At 47.4% G+C, this 18,175-nt stretch overlaps 7 protein-coding genes across 7 annotated transcripts; 1 reads left to right on the top strand and 6 right to left on the bottom strand.

Annotated features, from left to right (window-relative positions):
* Window positions 1–1,291: 1,291 nt before the first annotated feature.
* PFICI_01984 (uncharacterized protein) lies at window positions 1,292–2,891 on the bottom strand (the record flags this gene model as incomplete). Its single annotated transcript, XM_007830565.1, has 3 exons — window positions 1,292–1,568; window positions 1,776–2,281; window positions 2,391–2,891. 3 exons carry the CDS (start codon window positions 2,889–2,891, stop codon window positions 1,292–1,294), a joined length of 1,284 nt encoding a protein of 427 aa, XP_007828756.1.
* An 801-nt stretch (window positions 2,892–3,692) lies between these two features.
* Window positions 3,693–5,031, bottom strand: PFICI_01983 (uncharacterized protein; the record flags this gene model as incomplete). Its single annotated transcript, XM_007830564.1, has 4 exons — window positions 3,693–4,096; window positions 4,150–4,218; window positions 4,280–4,365; window positions 4,439–5,031. 4 exons carry the CDS (start codon window positions 5,029–5,031, stop codon window positions 3,693–3,695), a joined length of 1,152 nt encoding a protein of 383 aa, XP_007828755.1.
* A 782-nt stretch (window positions 5,032–5,813) lies between these two features.
* On the bottom strand, window positions 5,814–6,693 carry PFICI_01982 (uncharacterized protein; the record flags this gene model as incomplete). The annotated part of the gene is made up of 3 exons (XM_007830563.1): window positions 5,814–5,957; window positions 6,016–6,201; window positions 6,259–6,693. The coding sequence occupies 3 exons, from the start codon at window positions 6,691–6,693 to the stop codon at window positions 5,814–5,816; spliced, it is 765 nt and encodes a 254-aa protein (XP_007828754.1).
* A 2,584-nt stretch (window positions 6,694–9,277) lies between these two features.
* PFICI_01981 (uncharacterized protein) lies at window positions 9,278–10,545 on the top strand (the record flags this gene model as incomplete). The annotated part of the gene is made up of 2 exons (XM_007830562.1): window positions 9,278–10,033; window positions 10,102–10,545. 2 exons carry the CDS (start codon window positions 9,278–9,280, stop codon window positions 10,543–10,545), a joined length of 1,200 nt encoding a protein of 399 aa, XP_007828753.1.
* A 2,318-nt stretch (window positions 10,546–12,863) lies between these two features.
* On the bottom strand, window positions 12,864–14,053 carry PFICI_01980 (uncharacterized protein; the record flags this gene model as incomplete). The annotated part of the gene is made up of 4 exons (XM_007830561.1): window positions 12,864–12,902; window positions 12,983–13,251; window positions 13,317–13,472; window positions 13,546–14,053. The coding sequence occupies 4 exons, from the start codon at window positions 14,051–14,053 to the stop codon at window positions 12,864–12,866; spliced, it is 972 nt and encodes a 323-aa protein (XP_007828752.1).
* A 79-nt stretch (window positions 14,054–14,132) lies between these two features.
* PFICI_01979 (uncharacterized protein) lies at window positions 14,133–15,052 on the bottom strand (the record flags this gene model as incomplete). Its single annotated transcript, XM_007830560.1, has 5 exons — window positions 14,133–14,490; window positions 14,553–14,656; window positions 14,708–14,737; window positions 14,797–14,829; window positions 14,885–15,052. 5 exons carry the CDS (start codon window positions 15,050–15,052, stop codon window positions 14,133–14,135), a joined length of 693 nt encoding a protein of 230 aa, XP_007828751.1.
* A 1,459-nt stretch (window positions 15,053–16,511) lies between these two features.
* On the bottom strand, window positions 16,512–17,673 carry PFICI_01978 (uncharacterized protein; the record flags this gene model as incomplete). The annotated part of the gene is made up of 3 exons (XM_007830559.1): window positions 16,512–17,311; window positions 17,407–17,557; window positions 17,614–17,673. The coding sequence occupies 3 exons, from the start codon at window positions 17,671–17,673 to the stop codon at window positions 16,512–16,514; spliced, it is 1,011 nt and encodes a 336-aa protein (XP_007828750.1).
* Between the last annotated feature and the right edge of the window lie 502 nt (window positions 17,674–18,175).

Genomic DNA, 18,175 nt, shown 5'->3' with positions numbered 1-18,175 from the left:
GAAAAAGCAAGCTGTGCATAGAATCAAGGAGCAGACCATTCAGTCTACTTCGCAGTATTATTCTCGGCGTCTGAGAGAACCTATGTACGGACTATTTCACTATACCTTCAAACCATTCCCGAATCGCTCGTCGATGATATGGCGCAATTTGCCACTTCCCGGGCTCGTGATGAGATCCTTCCCCGTGATCCACTCAATCTGCAATGGCGCAAAATTCTTCACAGCCCTATTCTTCTGCCAAGTCGGACTATCCTCGCAAAGCAATTTCTCAAATGCTGCAGGTATTTACGACGCATTGTCTGGTCTGGATACCACAATTCTCAGCACTAATTCCTGCTCATGCGTCTCTGGAATCAATCGGACGGCGAACTGGCTGCCCGATGCCGTACGGGTTTTTCCGCTTTCATGGAAAATGTAGTTGGCATACGGGTTAATTGAAGGATGTGCAAGTAATACTGTGTACAAAATCGTTGAAGCCCGGGTTTTATTGCGCAGAGGATAGCACAGACTCCGGCAGTTCTTAGGGCCCAGACTTCGAGAAGAAGAAGTATGCATAGCTGCTAGCATGTATTCCCGTGTTATGTGGCCAGGGACCAATACAAGATACCCTGAGAGATGTGGTTGTTGTCTTGTGACCATTTCCTTTCTCAAACGGTCAGCTCGGCACAATGAGGTGAGGGCCATACAACGTATATCAGTACTCGTTGTGGGAGAGTTTCCGAGTGCGCATAGAAGTGGTACGGCGGGGCTGCAGGCTCAAGGTGAGGCGAAACAGAGGAAGATGGAAGAGATCAATGACATGATCAAGGATTTGCAGCAGAGGCAAGATCGGGCGATTAAGTCGATGACAGTGGATTTACCGAAACAGACCAAGCTCTGCTGTAGACTGGTGTCTTAAGATGAGCCAGGAGTGAATGAAAGTAGAGCTAGCCGTTGATAAGGCCGATTCTAGATTCGTAAATATAAGGGTTTTTGTCATGGTAGATACTGTATGGTTCCGGTCCCGTCCCATAGGCATATAGGTCCTGGTTCGTGATTGTTTCCTGACGATTGCGAGCATTATCTTTGCCTATTATAGTATAATGATAGCGTATGCCGTGACGGCCGTCTTTCCCGTTTCTTTTGATATATTAGTATTCTCCTGCCAGGGTGCATATTCGTAACATCTGCGAAGGAACTAATTTATAGTCACTATAGCGCTGCCCAGTCATTTGTGATTGGGTAGGCTTTTGCTTTTTATACTGAATATACCTATCACCCTTACTTGCCCTCACGTTCTTACACTGGGGCATCAATAAGTTCCCGCCCAAGGTTCATATCCATCCGCCTGAAGGATCCTCTCCAGTTGTCTCCTCCTAACTCCGACATTGCCTCCATCGAAAAGTGGCAGACAAACAGCATCGTCCAGCATTCTCGAGAATCCCATACTCTTGTCATAACTGCGCATACCTACCGCGCTCATGGCATCCACGACACACTTGGTCACCTGCTCACTGCACCATATCTTGGCCTCGAGTGCCGTCTCGAGACGGTTGTCCCATCCTCCAGGGCCCTTTTCAATGCCTGACCTGGTAAATTGATATGTGTTAGCTTCTTGAATTCTTTTTCTGGGTCACGTAGAAATCTCCAGCAAGGTCCCAAGCTACAAGGAAAACATAGATTTCCCGAGCCAAAAATATAGAACCGGGAAACGAGGTCTCAGGAGCAGAAGCGTGTAGAGAAAATTGCAAAAAAAGGAAAAAGAAAAAAAAGACACTGCATGTTTTACCACTTACAGAGCTTTCCAGGTCAAGAGGCGCCCGGCCTCGACACGCATCTTAATGTCCATGAGTTTGTCGGCGACGGACTGGTGCTGGATAATGGGGACGGTGCCGCCACGGGTATCCGTCTTGCAGAATTGGAGCGCGGACTCGAACGAGGCGCGCATCACGCCGACGCACATGGCACCGACCAGCGCAGCCGAGGAACCAAAGGTTTGCTCGACAGTCTGAACGCCGGTTCCGGGGGCGCAGAGGAGATTCGTGGCGGGGACACGGAGGTTGGTGAATTTGGAGTGCGGGCCGTTGGCGCATGTGAAGCCGGGCAGTTCGGGGTCGGAAAGAACCTGGTATGCGGACGCGTCGTTGCGGGCAATGTCCTCGCGCGTTACAATGAGGATCATGATGTTTGCTGCTGGGTCGATGCTTGGGTCTTGAGGCTCATTGGGTCGGCCTTTTCGGCATACCACACATTGGATGTCGGCGCCGCGGTTGTCCCATCCTGAGCTGTTGGTTGTCCAGAGCTGGTACATGTGTTAGATGTATGCTGCATGCATTCGCCCTCGCAACGGATAATCGCACCCAGACTACACGGGGTCTAGAAGAGAATCGAGGGACCACATTTCAACTCACCTTCTCGCCATTAAGCACCCACTCACCACCCTCTTCATAAGCTGTAGTTTGCAGACCGGGTGCCCCCTTTTCCAGCCAATTTGCCGTGCCACCGGGCTCAGAATGCACAAATGCTGCAATTGCTTCGCCCTCTTGCACCAAGAACTTCTTTAGAAACCGTCCCCACAGATCTTCATTGCCCGCCAGAATGAGCGGTGTCAGGCCCAAGCCCGTGCCCAGAATGGTGAGGGCGATGCTGGGCTCCACGGCAAAGAACTCCTCGACGACAATGGCAGCGTCGACAAGGGACTCGGAGGTTCCGCCCAGGGGAACAGGGACTTGGCCCTTGATTAGACCTGCCTGCACAGCAGTGCGGTAGATGGGCAGGGTGGCTTGGAATCGAGCATTTTGGGAAGAGAGCTCCGAGTAGAGCTTTGGGCCGCCGGAGAGGACCGTCTGGGCAAAGGCGCGGGCGTTGTTACGTAGCGCCGTCTGGGATTCCGTGAGGTTAAAGTCTACCATTTTGAGGCGGAAAGTTTATTGGTAAACCAAAAGTCTTGATGATGAGATGCAAGTCGCGAACAGGTATATTTGCAAATATGTAGCCGCTAATGTGTGACTGTCTGATTCCAAGAAGTATTCAAACGCCGACGGGCTCTGGGAATAAATAGGCCTGGGTTACCCCGCAGGTCAGGGAGATGGCAAACAAGTATGTGCGTGAGACGTGAGATTGTAAGCAGAAATGATAGACTGCATCAGCCAGTCGCTGTCAAACTGCTTGGCGACGGCCTCATCTGACGCTCGTACACAATACATAGCCTAGGTATTCTAAATCTAGCCGATTTGAGGTCAGCCTTATCTTTGCAGCTCTGGCGGCAGACCCTTGCAGAATTGGACATCTCCGGGGTTCTGCACCTACATATAATCCTTTTGCGTGCAGGCTAGTCTAAAATCCCGAAAACTGGGGTCATCCGGCACTCGCGGGGTTTGGGACGTCTTTCACAGTTCTTGTCTATCGCCGAACTATTGAGTTGATTGCTCACATGGAATTGAGGGCAATCATCTAGTCGTCGCTTTGGTTCTGATCCGATTCGTGCAATTTTCTTTGGATTCATGGCCTAGGGAACTAGGTACTATGGGCGTTATCAAAGTTTCACGTTACCAGCCTTTACTGAGTGGGGACCCCCGCAGATTGAAGATCCCCTGCTGCAACACCCCCCAATATCAGCGCGTGTATAGGTAGATAGTAGTAATCGCTGGGCCAGGGTCCTTTAATAGTATAACTATGATAGCAGATCCTTTATCAAGATGATCATGATTCCGTTAAATCTTTCCGATTCCGACGTTTGCTAGGACTGTTGCGCTAACACTGCTTGCTGCGATTGGAGATACCATCCATCGACTGCCATACGACTGGAATGTGCTCAGTACAGCCGTATTTTTGAGACTGAGCCATGATCCCGAGCCACTCAGCGAGTTGGCCTGACAGGAGCGCCCAAGATAGCTAGAGCATGCTGAAGCTGATGATGAATCAGGTACATCGTAGACGGCGCCGGACGAACTGGTACTGGTCATGGGCGTTGTGACGGTTGCAAAGACATTGCCTTCGACAAGAGCCGAGGTATCTTGGTAAATGTCAAATGCGTGACCCTTCATGTTGTAAAAGTAATTGTTGGTAGCTTGGACCACAGTTGTGGCGCCGGGCTCACCAAGCTTGGGGGCACGGCCTAAAATTGTTAGTCGTGTTTTGTTCTCCAAAGTGTGCTTGAGCTAGACGAACCTGAAAGGTCATGATAGTAGTTTCTGTCCAACGTGATTACATCGCCACTGCCAATAAACATGTTGGTCCCTGGAAGAAAAAAGAGTTAGCTCCTAACAAGAACGTAGCCATTGTGTGAATTATTACGTACAATAGTGTTCTCCATTACACGTGGCTGATGTCGTCGTGGTACCATCAAACTCGGTATTAGAGACGGTAAATTGGTTGCGGTCGTAGCTAGTGCAAAGGATCAGCCCACATTTCAGAACACTAATTGGCCTGACAGATGACAGATAATCAAGATACTTACTGCGAAACAATAAACTGTCTTCCAATCTTGCTAAACTTGCAATGATCAATCCAGACCCCCGTTGCACCGTCCATTTGGAGACCATCTCCACCCCAAACATGGCCCGGGTTAATGTCTGTGATGTGCACGTTCTGGATAATGACATTTGACACGCCAGACGCCAAGTGCAGTCCTTTGCCCTGGATTACGCCCGCGCTGCCGACGCCCAAAATTGTCTTGCTAGAAGCTACCTCGAGTGGTGTGGTGCCGGCGACATCGTAGGTAATGGTCGTGGAGATCATGTTACTTCCTGTGCAGCTCAAGGTGCCAATATAGTCTTGACCACCGTTTGCAAGCGTGCAGGTGCTCTGGTAGCAACCCGAGCCAGTAGCAGATCCCTCGGTCCCTTTGAAGTTGAAGGTCTTGTCGATGAGTATGACTCGAGGCGTGCTGTCTGCAAGCCATGACTTGAGCTGGGCTATATCAGATGGCGCAGCAGCAGTGGCCGAGCCGCCTCCAGACACGCCCGTCGCGAAGCCATATGCTGTTCCGGAGACAGCAGCAGCAAGGCCTGTATGGCTTGCCGCGATCAAGGAGAGGAAGTAGTGATGCATGATGCCGAGTTAAGCCGTGGAAGAAATTAGGTTGATGACTTTTTTTCGTGTTGGTACATTGTTGTTATATATCACTGATCCTTTGTCATCTGTGATCGGTACATGCATGGGATAGCTTAGACCTCACGAATTCCATGCTTGTTTGAGAACCGGAAGTACTCCGAGTATACGTTTGCCACTTTCGTCGTTCACTTCGAGCAAGCTGGATCTCAATGACTCCAAGAAGCTTTACTAGAATGTTGAAAATCATTTTCTAAAATACGCCGTGATGGGTGATAGGCGTATATCAGTTCCTTTCAGCCGTAAACACAAGTGACTAGACACGGATTTGGAAAAATTGTTGATAGGTGGCCGCGGACAAGAAGCTGTGCTGACTAAAAGTATTAGATAATCTTGCTATATGAAGTCTGTGCATTTTTCAGAGTTCACCGACAGTCATGTGCCACCAACGTCTAAATTACCTATCTTGGAGATCTCATTCCTGGCGGAGTGGCAAAGCTGCAGCTTGGCATTCAAATTTAGTATGTTCAGCACACATGGATTATTTTGGAGTGTTGTATCAGTCCCGACTCCGCACCCCTTTCTGGTTACAAGAACAGAAGCCCTTCCTTCACCTCCGCACTGGCAATGTTCAACTGGGTTTCCACCAATATCAAAGCTTTTCACTGCTGATGATTTACTGGCCTCAACCAGAGACTGCAGTGCTTTTAAGACATCCGTTGGACCGACACGAGTACCGGAAGAAATGAGACTATCTTGTTAGGAAATTCCCGATGTCTTGTCTAAGGGTTCTCGATAATTCTGAGAGTACATTGAGCACATTCCTCCGGTTGGCTCAGGAATGGACTATGACCTGCATTCAATCTCTCAACCCTAAAACCTGGGATGCTTGCCGCAAGTCGCTCCTGAACTTCTTTCGGTATAGCCTAACAAAATGAAAGGGTCAGCATGAGCCTGTTGTGTTGAACAATTTCTGTTACTCACCTGGTCTAATTCACAAATCACATATGCCTTCGGAATAGTGAGATCCGCCGCAACAAAATTGACGCCAGTTTCGAAGGCGTCCTGTGAGTGAGGCACCAGTGTGTCAAACCACTTTTGAGCTTCTTCTTGCGTCATGTCGTTGAAGAATGCATGCTTCGCATTCTCATTTACAGAGATCAATTGATTCTGTGTGTCAAATAAGCATGTGGTATCACACTTGTGCTACAGACTTTGCTGGCTTACCCTCGTGTATGGCTTGGTGGCATTTTGCCACACGCCCCAAGAACCGCCAAATGTCGTCAAGAGATCCATTCCTCGCTGCGGAATGGCAAAGGCTGCCAGATATATGATGGAGCGGAAACCACCCCGCTTTCCTTCCTTGGCTCGCTCGTCTACTCCAAGACCTTCGGTGGATGCACAGGCAGGAATGCCGCCGTAAGAGTGCCCGATTATGACAACTTCTTCTCCCGCGTCAAACAGTGGCAGAACCACCTCGCGAATGTGGGCAACATCATCTGCAGGGGTTTTGCCATGCGTGTTCGGGCCCAGTGTTGGCAAGACGGGGCAAAGAACCGTGTATCCCCGGGCTCTTAATCGATCCAAGAAAGGATCATAGCACTTAGGATAGTGCCATCCGCCGTGAATCATCAAGATGATGGGTTTATTTGAAGGACTCATGATTATATAACACAATTGAATGAAGTAGCAACTATCATGCCATGTCGAGAAACCTACATATTGAATGGCTTTATGATATAGTCGTAGCCAACCGCGGCCACGCGGGGTAGCGGGGTAGCGGGTCGGGAATTGCACAGAGTACGTGAGCCGCAACAGGGTCGGATAGTGTCTCTTATCACGTTGTTGATCATCAGCTAGTCAGCTAGTTAATGAGATCGTCTAGCGAGCGACCTTCTTTCCCCAGATCCTATTGAGAATCTTATCTTCCAAGAGGGGATCCTGCAGATCTTTAGCAACTTTTGCATCTGTTTCATAGCTTGAAGTCTGCCACATTGCTTTTGTCACTGCGCGACCGATCTCGGTATTGGTATAAATCCACAAGAGAAAGCAAGTCTTGAATAACCCAAAGATAGTGAGTCGTACATAGATGGGTTCAATCCGACTGGGCAACCTTAATCATGACTGGAGATTGCTGTCAACATGCTCGCCCAATGGAATTATCAGAATAGGCCACCATAGGAGAGAGTGTTGTAACATACATACATGTAGATTATCAGGGGCCATCAGAGCTTATAATTGATACGAAAAGCTTCCTGGAAAATAAAAGGCAGAATTCAGGATAGCAAGGCTGCAAAAGTATGTATATTTGAATTATATAGTAATTCTTCTTTATTTTCTTTTCTCTTATCCTTTATTTTTCTCTTTTTCTCTATTTCTCTCTCTTATTTTATTCCTCTTTTATTTTTGTTTCATTTTTCTCTCTTTCTGTTATTATTGAGAAGGAAACCTGACTGTAAGGAGAAGATGAGAGGGGAAAAATCGAGAGGGACGGGGAAAAGTACAGTTCGAACCATCCTGGTATGGAGACCTTTACTAGTTTAATCTAGACATTCCTATTGTGTTATGGAAGGGTGGTACACCCCACAGTCACCCTGTGGTGTATACATGGAATACGTGAGACTATCAGCGCTGTACTACTGTGACCGAAAAGGCAAGCAGAAGACTATTTGCAGCTTATAATTATAACTCGGCGTTAGCGCCACGTCACTATAACTTGGATTTCACTGATATTGACAGCTGACTCGGGCATTCGCATGTAGGCGGGTTTATCAGCAATCATGCATGGGCGATTATTTCGCAGTTGCCACAGACGATGATCGTATACTGCTGAGAATTGAGTGTTGAAAATGGCAATGGATCAGCAGACTGTCTGACGTTACTGTCTAACCTAGGTGTATGCGGAATAACCACCATGGCCAAGTCTTGGCGCACCTTTCCGATATGAAGATTATGTCCTGCCTTCTTTGGGTGTTTCTGGAAAATGAAGCGGAAAAGAGAGGAAACAGGGCGACAGGAGGGTGCCAAAGAGGTTATATTCAGAAATATCAGAGATTACACAAACGGGAGTGTTCAAGGTATCGTATTCGATCATACTTTGACCGTAACGGCTTGGGTGGGCGGGTGCCCGCCACTATCCCCGATATCCACATTTCAGAACTCCTAGCACGAATCGACAGATCAAATTATGTAAGCTCGGGGTATTCGTCTTCCGATTATCAAACTCTGATATAGAAAATTCCGGCCTTCGGATTATTCAATTAGAATTGAGATTCCTTCTTGGACGTACATTTCGAGCAAGGCGCGCAGCGCTATCCCTGTCGGAGCCATGTCCGTGCTGGTCACGGACAACTCGGACAATTCAGGATCCGTGCTCTTCAAAAAAGAAGCGTGCGTCGCTAGCAAGTGTCTAGGTAGGTGAGTATGCTTGGCAATATCTTGATGCAAGTATTGCCGAATTTTCTTGCTTAGTATTGCCTCATCTTGATTGGAGATTGTCGTCGGTAATTGAGTTAGACGAGGGATTCTACGCGCATACTTAAAAACCTTATTGAATGGATCGCACTTATATAATACCCAAGTAATAGCACACCGTTCAGAATGTTGTTCAAAACTACCGTGATCAGGTACTTTGTAAATAAATCACAAATAATCACCGGTTACGCGCAGTTATGCTTGAGGATATTATTTCATTTGGGGATGCTCTTGTAGCATCATTTTCTTGCCACAGATACAATACTTGGTAATCGTGGTAAATAGGCCCTGATCGTAGATGAAGAGAACGCTTGGATAATGCATGGGCATATCATGGTTCTTGTTATTGAATCGGAGGTCGGGCCTCACATATCCCGATTGATTGTACCTGCATTTTTTCAGAATTGTTGGCCTTGACGATCTAAGTAAATGCATACCACCATTCGGATCTCGGTAGTTGCTTCGCGTCCCTGTGTAACTGCGTTTTAGGCTCGCTCGAACAGCCTGATATAGACGAGTCATCTTAAACATGCATAGATACTAGCTTATATACAAATTTTCCGACAGGGTCTGTATGACTACATTTCAGAAAAGGTTCCGCTTACAAAGCGGATGGTTGTGAATGGATTCATTAGAACTATTTGAACATTACCCGAGCTGTTCAGGACAATTATAAATGGTCATCGTCTCTCGCCGAGGAGATTGACAATTGCAAATCATCTGCCCATCTCTTTTCATCAGATTCAAAGTTCATTGAGAACTGTTCGTCAAAATGATCTACAACAATCATTGTTCCAAAATCATTTTCCTCGTTGCAGCGCTTCTTGGTTCCCATGTAGCGGCTCATCCAGGCGATCACCATGCGGACATATCCCATCTGGAGAAAGAACACATCTTCCACAAGCGTACAGCTGCAGTCGGAGCTGCAAAGATGAGCCGATGTGCAAGTGATTGTGCAACCATACAGAAGCAAGCCATTGAGCGTCGCGCTTCAACCTTGGAGCGCTTGCGACAGGAACGATCCTTGACTTCTGATACCCACTTGATTCGTCGTAACAAGGCAGAGGTCGCCTATTATGATACACTGGACCACAACATGACGACAGTACTTCGGTCGACATCGTACGAGGATCTGTTTGGCACGGACGTGTCCTCCATTCTAGGCCGCGCCGAGACCATTGGGCCTTACTACGTCGAGGGCGAACTCATACGCAGTAACATTACCGAGGACCAGGTTGGCATCCCCATGCATCTGGAACTACAGTTTGTCGACGTCAACACATGCAAGCCCGTCCCTGCCCTGTTTATCGACATCTGGGGCGCCAATGCAACGGGTGGCTATGCCGGCGCTGAATCGCCGGCTGGATATTATGGCATGGGTGGTCTCAACACCACCTTTCTACGTGGCATCCAAATCACCGACGAACATGGAGTCGTCAGCTTTGATCAAATCATTCCCGGCCATTATTATCCTCGTGCGACGCATACACATATTGTAGCCTGGGGCAATGCCACCACGTTTGCCAACGTAAGTCCTCCTTCATTCTTCCGTCTCCCCTTCGATCGCCCATGCAGACACTGACATTAGGGCTATAGGGAACTATTGCCGGCGGTCTTGCAACAGATGACACGTTTGTCCGCTACATTGGACAACTGTATTATGAACAGAAACTGCGTGACGCTGTGGATCCAATCTGGCCGTACAACACCAACGAGGACACGGCAAACTTCAAGAACGTAGACGACTACATCTTGGCCGAGAACAAGACCGTCAATGGCAACACCGTCGGAGATTTGGGAGCCTATGACCCCTTTGTCAAGTACATCTACATGGGCAGCGATCTGGCCGACGGTATCTTTGCTTGGCACTCCATTGGCATCGATATGACTGACAATTTCAATGCCGGCTTCGTTGCCGCCGCCAAGTATGAAGAAGATGGAGGCAGGGCCTTGAATGAATGGGGTGATGGTTCAGTTGAACCGTACCCTGCTGTTCTGCCTCCGAAGGGCAACACGACATCATCGGCGAGTACTTCGTAAGCCAATGACGGAAAGGCGAAGGGTTCTCATACAAAATTCCAGGTCGCTTAATTAATGGACGGATTGCCGAAGAAGTTTATTGGTGTCTTTCCGCTTTCCGGGACCCTTCTGGAATAAGTAGATGTCCAATGAATAGTAGTAGCATCAGGTGGGAATAACACCATTATTTGACCTGTCAAGCAGTGAAAACCATCAGTGCAACGCCCTTTGCTTATCAAAAAGCATCAGCCAGATCAACAGCGACAGGATTTTCAAATGTCTCTTTGTAAGGTTTTGCAGCTCAGATTTTGGGTTATACGCCGCCACAACACTGCTCAAGCGATAAGAAGAACGAAAGAATCTTCGGGCCGTCTCGGCGCGTATGTAGAACTGCGATTGATATGGGAAACTTAAATCGAGAACCACTAGACCGTTGTATCGCCCCTTTGCCCAGGTCAAGTTCCTACAAGGGCTTTTGGGGAAGGCTAGTGCCGGGGTTCTTGGGCAATTGTAAACTTCCACTTTCCCAATATCAATTATACGGCAACTGTAATGGTACAACTAGCAACGCGCCATCTCACTGAAACAAAACCAGCAAGACTGTCCACTGCCTGCACGTTGCAATCACGTGTAGATCCCTGACATTCGGCCGCCTTTGCTACTTCAAGTAAGTTTTCTGCTTCTGAATGCGACGAAATTTCAAGCATCAAATTATGACACTCTTTTCTCTATCATTCATAGCGCAAAAGCGTGACCGACGCCCGTCGCTCTGCTGAGTCGGGTGATTTTTATCAAATAAGGCTTCCATAAGTTGATGATCCGTGCGGCCTGAAAAGGCTTTGCGCTTGACAAAAGAAGAAAATGGATCGAGGGCACTGAATAAGGTTATCACCGGCATAAGCAACGCTGCCTGAACATGTAGGAAGCCTGTTTCGGGCGAAGACTTGGTCACGTTGGTTTTCTCTGCATTTGAGATATAACCTAATCAAACGGCTTTGGTTATCAAGCTTCTCATTGATCCTTTTACGCGGCTGACAATGCATATAAGGCCAAACCTCCACCCCAATCAATTCTCGGCCTAGCTTCTTCTCGCGACGCAAGTATCGCAGACATGCAATCAAGCAATTACCCTGACCGGCCATTCAAATAAGGCTGATATACCATTCTCAGCATCGCACTTAAGACTTAAAGACACTATTCAAAGGTACGTTCAAAGTAAAATCTAGTCATAATAGTACTAAGTATTATATACCCAAAGCCGGTTCTCTATGCAGCAATTATTGATTTAAAGCAGAAATGATGACTAAATTTCGGCAATTAATTAATCACGTCCATCCCATCCATCTCACCCGACAAGAGACTGATGGCGAGCACCCAATTCCAGTTTGGGGTTTGTGCCTTATATTCTTCGGCACCATGCTTGTCTCAGGCTTACTTACTATTTTCTTCTTTGTGTGTTGGGAATACCGACGCCGTTATTATCCTAGTATCGCACCATACCACTGTACTAGCTGAACAAAATGTGAAGCTCCACACTAGGAACTAGCCTAATAGTGGTTATGGATACGTTTAACACCTAGAGTCAGAAAGGCAACCTAAGTGACTTTCGGAAAACAAGGGGAAACACAGACGTTCCAGAGCTCAGACCTAGAATCCAGCTGTTTCTCCCAAGTCGTCTTTGTTTTCCCCACCTCTCGGAATGTTACAACCTGGTATATGGTGAACTCAAGAGCTTGAAGGATTAGGGACTTAAGATATCCAGCAGATTCACACTCTTCTCAAATATGAGTGATGCTGTGCCCTATAATCATAATGTCGGAGATCCCAAGTCAGCATCTACACAGAAATGGTTTACTGCGCCATGTAGGGGTTGCTCAGAATGGTGATCCACAGCCAGTAATTCTTACATGTGCCATAATAGTTAGGTACAGAGGATGATACCAGATAGCGGATGTGGCGATAATCATTCGATTACCTAGTGGGATGAAGCTGCTTCAGAGGAGCTCAAGTAGTTTATCTTTTAGTAAAGGATTCGATAAGATAATATGATCGTAATCAGTACCTACCGCAAATCACCTGCTTATATATATTAGATAGCTCTTTAGCACCTTCTTTCTTTCTTTTTTTTTAAAAAAAAAAAATAATTTTATAGGATTATCTAAAATTTCTTCCCAAAAGCTTTTTCTAACGTTCTTTCCATCCAATCTTTTTCTTATATTGGCTCGGGTAAGACATTTTCTACCAACCTCGCCCCTGCCAAATACCAATAAAATTTACGTCTTCGGCCGGCACCAGGCATATGACCAGTTCAGTTGGTTCACTCTTTGCTATCGCACCCCTTATGCGACACTGCCACCCGAAAGGAAAAGCTTCCGTGGCTAGCAAAATTATTTGAATTAGTATAAAATCACCATCCACAGACCAGGTCCCGGTGCCCTTTAGCTATGAATAGACTTACACTCAAGAATAGTGATGTGATGAAGCCGACAGCGGTCGCGGCCACCAAGTAGTAAAAGGCTTCGCTGATAGCCTTGGTGATTTGTTCAACAACCAACAATTGATCGGCCTCGCTTAGACTCTTGTAAAATCGCCCACTCGCTCCGGTAATCAACTGCGCAAGCTCATTCCGAGGTATGTCGGGCAAGACCTCGGCAATGTATTGGATAGCCTTGTTTTGGAAAATTGAACCCGGAATGGCAAGGGCAAAGGTGATGCCTATGATTTGTGCTATACCCCATGATTTTAGTCTTCAACGAGGCCAAAATTCCCCAAGGTTGTATACTTCTACGCACCGATTGTCATGACCGAAACAACATTTGAGATCTCGGACGCAGGGGCGAGGGCTGATGCCACGGCGATACCTGCACTCTGGAATGCGCCGACGCCTAGGCCAATGATGACCGTATACCCGTAGAGTGCCGAATTGGAGATTGAGGGGGTGATGGTCGCTGTTCAAGAATGTTTATCAGTAACATGATCCAAGCTTCCTCTGCCAGATCAACGGACGGGAATGCAACATACTCATCAGTGCCGCGCCAGCCACTAGCAGGGCATTTCCCACAACATACCAAGGCAAGTAGTATCCGAACCTCGGCATGGCGACCCCGTTGAAGAGGCAGCCAAAGACAATCATGCATATCAACGGGAGAATGCGCACACCAGCCATCAGAGGACTGTCTCCTCTAGTGAATTGGAACACTAGAGGAGTGTAATAGATGCTCATCATCATGCTGCCCGCTACCAGGAAGGCTTGCAGGGGTATGATGATGAGATCTCTCGTAACCATGAATTGCACTGGCATAAGCCTCGACTGCACTGGTACCAGTGGATGATAAATGGTAGTTAGTATGAATGCGATCAAGAGGACAAAGGTGACAGCCCAAAGAGAAATCTCGGAGCCGCTATTCCAGGCGTACAGGACGCCACCAAAACTGCCTGCCATACAAAAGCATGCCATCAAGGCGGTAAAAATGACGATTCCGATCCAATCCTGCATACGAATTTTCTTCATAAAGGGTGTTTCCGGCATGGCATTGATATTTGGAATCAAGAATATGAAAGCAGGTGCGAATATGCCGGCGATGGGTAGATTTTGCCAAAAAAGATTGTTAGTAAACCATAAACTCGACAGCAAGTGTCTCAATACTCACAATGTAGAATCCCCAGCGCCAAGTAGCAGAACTAACCGCAAACGAGCCGCCAATGATAGGACCGAGAACATTGCCAAATCCCCAAACAGACATGAGAATGGCAAGGTAGAGAGGCCTCTCATGTGGAGTGGTCAAGACACTGATGTAGGTCAGTCCTCCCACGTAGACGCCCGCTCCGCCCACGCCAGCAATGGCACGGCCGACAATGATGGCAACCATGTTGGGTGCAGCTCCGCAAATTGCGCTGCCACCCTCGAACAATATGAGGCTAATGATGAAGAGGTACTTCATGCTGAACATGCCATAGGCTTTTCCACTACACATTCGAGAGTCAGTGCATCTCGTTGGTTGCTGGGTAGAATTCGAGACGGCACGAACACGGGCAGAATGACGACCTGGCCAAGAATAAAGCTCACGCCAATCCATGCTAGATTTTGTTGATCGTCAAAAGTTTCCACTATGTCGGGCTGAATGGTTGCAACCTGCACGCCCGTTAGCTGGTTAACGAGTTTGAAAGGTGGCATTATACGCACAATAGTGTTGTCCAAAGCAAAAAGCAGAACCTGATGAATCAATTCTCAGAAATTTCACTTTCTCTAGCATAATCAGTAGAATTACTCACAGTGGACATTAGAGAGGTGTAAATAATGAACCACTAAACCAGGCAAATGTTTAGCAGTCATAGGCATTTACATCGTGGGTAAACGCACCTTTAGACCCGTCACTGTCCTCTTTGGCTCCTTATCTGAGGCCGCCGTCTCTTTCTTGTTCCCATCTGGCTTCTCTACATCGCCCACATTGTCTTGGATTGCAGTAGGAACCTCCGGGGTCTTGTCATCGTAGTCGGTCGTAGAACTGGTGGCTCTGTCGGTGTTCATGTTGGGCAATATTAAGCTGCTGCTCTGCGGGTAATCCTAAGTATGCAAGAAGGCTGTTTACAAAGAAATAAACAGATTATAGGTTCTAGATACTTGTATTTGTATGGTCGCAATCCGAACGAGGGAGGAAGAGATACCTGCAAGTTTGTAAGCTTCGGGGAGGTGATGCTTTTCTCTTTGATTAGCAGACCTTCTAACTCGGCAAGATACTTTGCGTAATCTTTGGAATAATACACAAAACTTGATTATTTACATTTCAAATGCAGAAGTTCATGTGTTTTGGAAAGTCGTGGCAACTCAGGCGTGTTATTGGCTCACGGTCGCTTCGGTCCGAGTTGACCGAAGTTTTAGTGACCGTGTTTCGGGCTGATCTGGCCGAGCAGGATTCAAGACTTGAGAACGTGAGAAGCACAAAATCATATCTAGAATTGATTTCTTCATGACTGACTGCAGGTAAATTTAATGCAAAATATTTTCTGGATGCCCAAAATCGGTGCGAGGAATTCTTCACCATCAGCTCTGAAAACTTATCATACGCGTTCGGTCGCTCAGTTCAGTCCCGGTGAGTCTTGGCCGAACAATGCGCTAAAAGTTTCAGCGCTGTCCGCTAGGAGCTGGCGTCTAAAATGTTGTTAGTGGACCGGCCCCCACTGGAGATCAATCAGTCCTCACTGAAGCACCATCTTACAGCATTTTGTAGAGTAATGCTAACAGCGCTATGTCACATTGGCTAACAGCGCTATGTCACCTTGGCTAGCAGCGCTATACATCACCATATCCCGTTATCTACACCTGTATATAGCCTGCCGTAAATGGGAAAATAGCGAGAAATTATAAGGCTATTTCGAAGGAAACTAATTTATGCGTTATATCGTAAGTAATTGGCTTAATTACCTACTAGGTATCTATTTTTTGAATAAGCCCTCGTCGTTAAAAATAACGATAAATGTAGCAGCTATTCACAATAGCTATAATACTGCGCAAAGGCTTAAAATACTACTTAAGTAAATAAAAATCAAATTTAAAGCTATTTCTAATAATTAGAATTTAAAATATAAAATATTAGCGGGCTATATGCAGGCGCATATTACGGGATATAGTGGTATATAGCGCTGCTAGCCAAGGTAACATAGCGCTGCTAGCATCACTCATTTTGTATCTCAGGTTCCGCTGAATTCTTGACGTCCCGATGCGCATATCAGCTCCGAACAGTACTGTTGAATAGGCCCATTAATCTGTCAAGACTGTTTAATAAGCCAAATTCATGAGATGCACGAACGCATCGCCCGTGGAAAGTACTTGTCCATTTTGCAACAGTGTTCAGGCTTTCATTTGGGTTCAATTTGGGGGCGTTTTGCGTCAAGGGTCGCAGGAGGGTTAAGCGTCAAGGTCGTCGCGGGTCCGGAGGTGGAGTATATCATTTGTTTACATATGTCCAAACAGAGGTCCTGTTTTATTATCATGATATGTTTCGAGCCTGCTCAGTAAGGAGTGCACATATGTTATAACGTGAACGAAAGAATTCTGCACGCTCACATGCTTCTTTCTGGAGCTCATCTTCGAGGCCGTCAAGTCTTGCAGCTAGAGCACCGTCCGGTGGTGCAACCCCTTTCAATGCCGTTATCAATTCCGACAGGGCACTGCTGCTTCTTGACTGGCTCGTATCGCATAGTTCTCGGACCCGGGTCTCTAGTGTCTCTAGAATCCCGACGTAGTGTGGCCCTTGGTTGACCGAGCCGCCACCGCCGGGCGGGACCTTTCGAAGCCAGTCTATGTAGTCTGCGATCAAAGAACCCATGACGGATGCCTCGGCCTGGTTACGGAGGACGGCCGAAGAAAACGCTACCACCGGCCCGAGAATTGCGGTACCTGTTTCCTCGCTGATATTCTTGTGATAATCAGTCACGTTCGCGTTCGATACATAGAAATCCAGGCCGACCGGGTCAATGTTCATATGCTCGCCATTTGCTTCAAACTGCGCATGTTCCTCCAGAGTTGGCCACATCGGCGGATCTGAAAGATCTTGATCGGCTGGGTGCAGATCCTGTTCTTGATACAGCAGATCTGTTTCCCTTGATGGATTGACAGGAGCATCGACATCTCGCCCTCCTAAATGCACTGCAGAGGGCGTTGGAACTGTTGAATAGGCTGGAGCCAGGGCGCCAGAGTTCATATACACATTGGAAGTATGTGAAGACGGTGGAGTGACGTCGTCACCTGGCGATGTAGTCAAGCGAGCGATGTAGGCCTCTGCTTCGTCTGGCCACGTGACCGAGCAGTGGTGCATTAGCAATCACGCCATTGGGGAATGAAATTTTGATGCCGACCCAGCATGATAAGGCAAGAGAACTCACCAAGACGCTTTTGCAACGACTCTACCGTCTGGGCCAGATCTGCCTTGGTCGGTCTCTGCACTGGCACGTATACGCACTGTTCGCCGGCCCGTACACATTTTTGACACTGCGGCTGCTCACCACCACATTTGACTTTGCGATCCCGACATAGCTGACTGTATTTTAACTAAGGGGCGTGATTTGAGCGGTTGAGATTTATCAACGTACCTTGCATGCAACACGCCGTGAATGGCCCCCGTTGGCTATAGCTGTTTCCTCGGTAGGCATGGCTCTGGTTTGACAAGATGATGCAATTGCCCGCCAACATATGTGATCAGGTAAGCACTTGGTCAAAGACGTTGCCAACGGCTATATCTCGTGGTACCAGTCTCTCGAGTGACGCGTACATAGATGTGAATGAAATGAATTGCGTTCGTCCAGACGCATCGACCTTGTGGCCACAGGATGAATAGTCACAGATGCGTTACTGCGATGCTATCTTTTGTAACGGTCAAAAGTGGAATGTAGCGAGTTGACGTGCTTTTGTCAAGGGTTTCACGGGTTGGTCAGCAGATGCAAGAACCCAGAACGAGACCAGTTGACGAATAAGACAGTAAACCCTAGGCCAGAGAGCGCTGAAGCGGAGCAGCTGTCGCCAATTGCAGCGAATGGCCTAAGCGCTAATTCAAGAACTTACTGGATCACCTCGCTATTAGCGAGTGGCGTGGTCGCATCATTAGTGGAGGAAAGAAAGTACATATGTACATAGGAAAAGAAAAAATAGGAAAAG

Source organism: Pestalotiopsis fici, assembly GCF_000516985.1.
Source record: "Pestalotiopsis fici W106-1 unplaced genomic scaffold PFICI_Scf_1, whole genome shotgun sequence".
In the NCBI taxonomy this organism is placed as follows: Eukaryota; Fungi; Ascomycota; class Sordariomycetes; order Amphisphaeriales; family Sporocadaceae; genus Pestalotiopsis; species Pestalotiopsis fici.
This window is presented reverse-complemented; position numbering and strand designations above follow the sequence as displayed.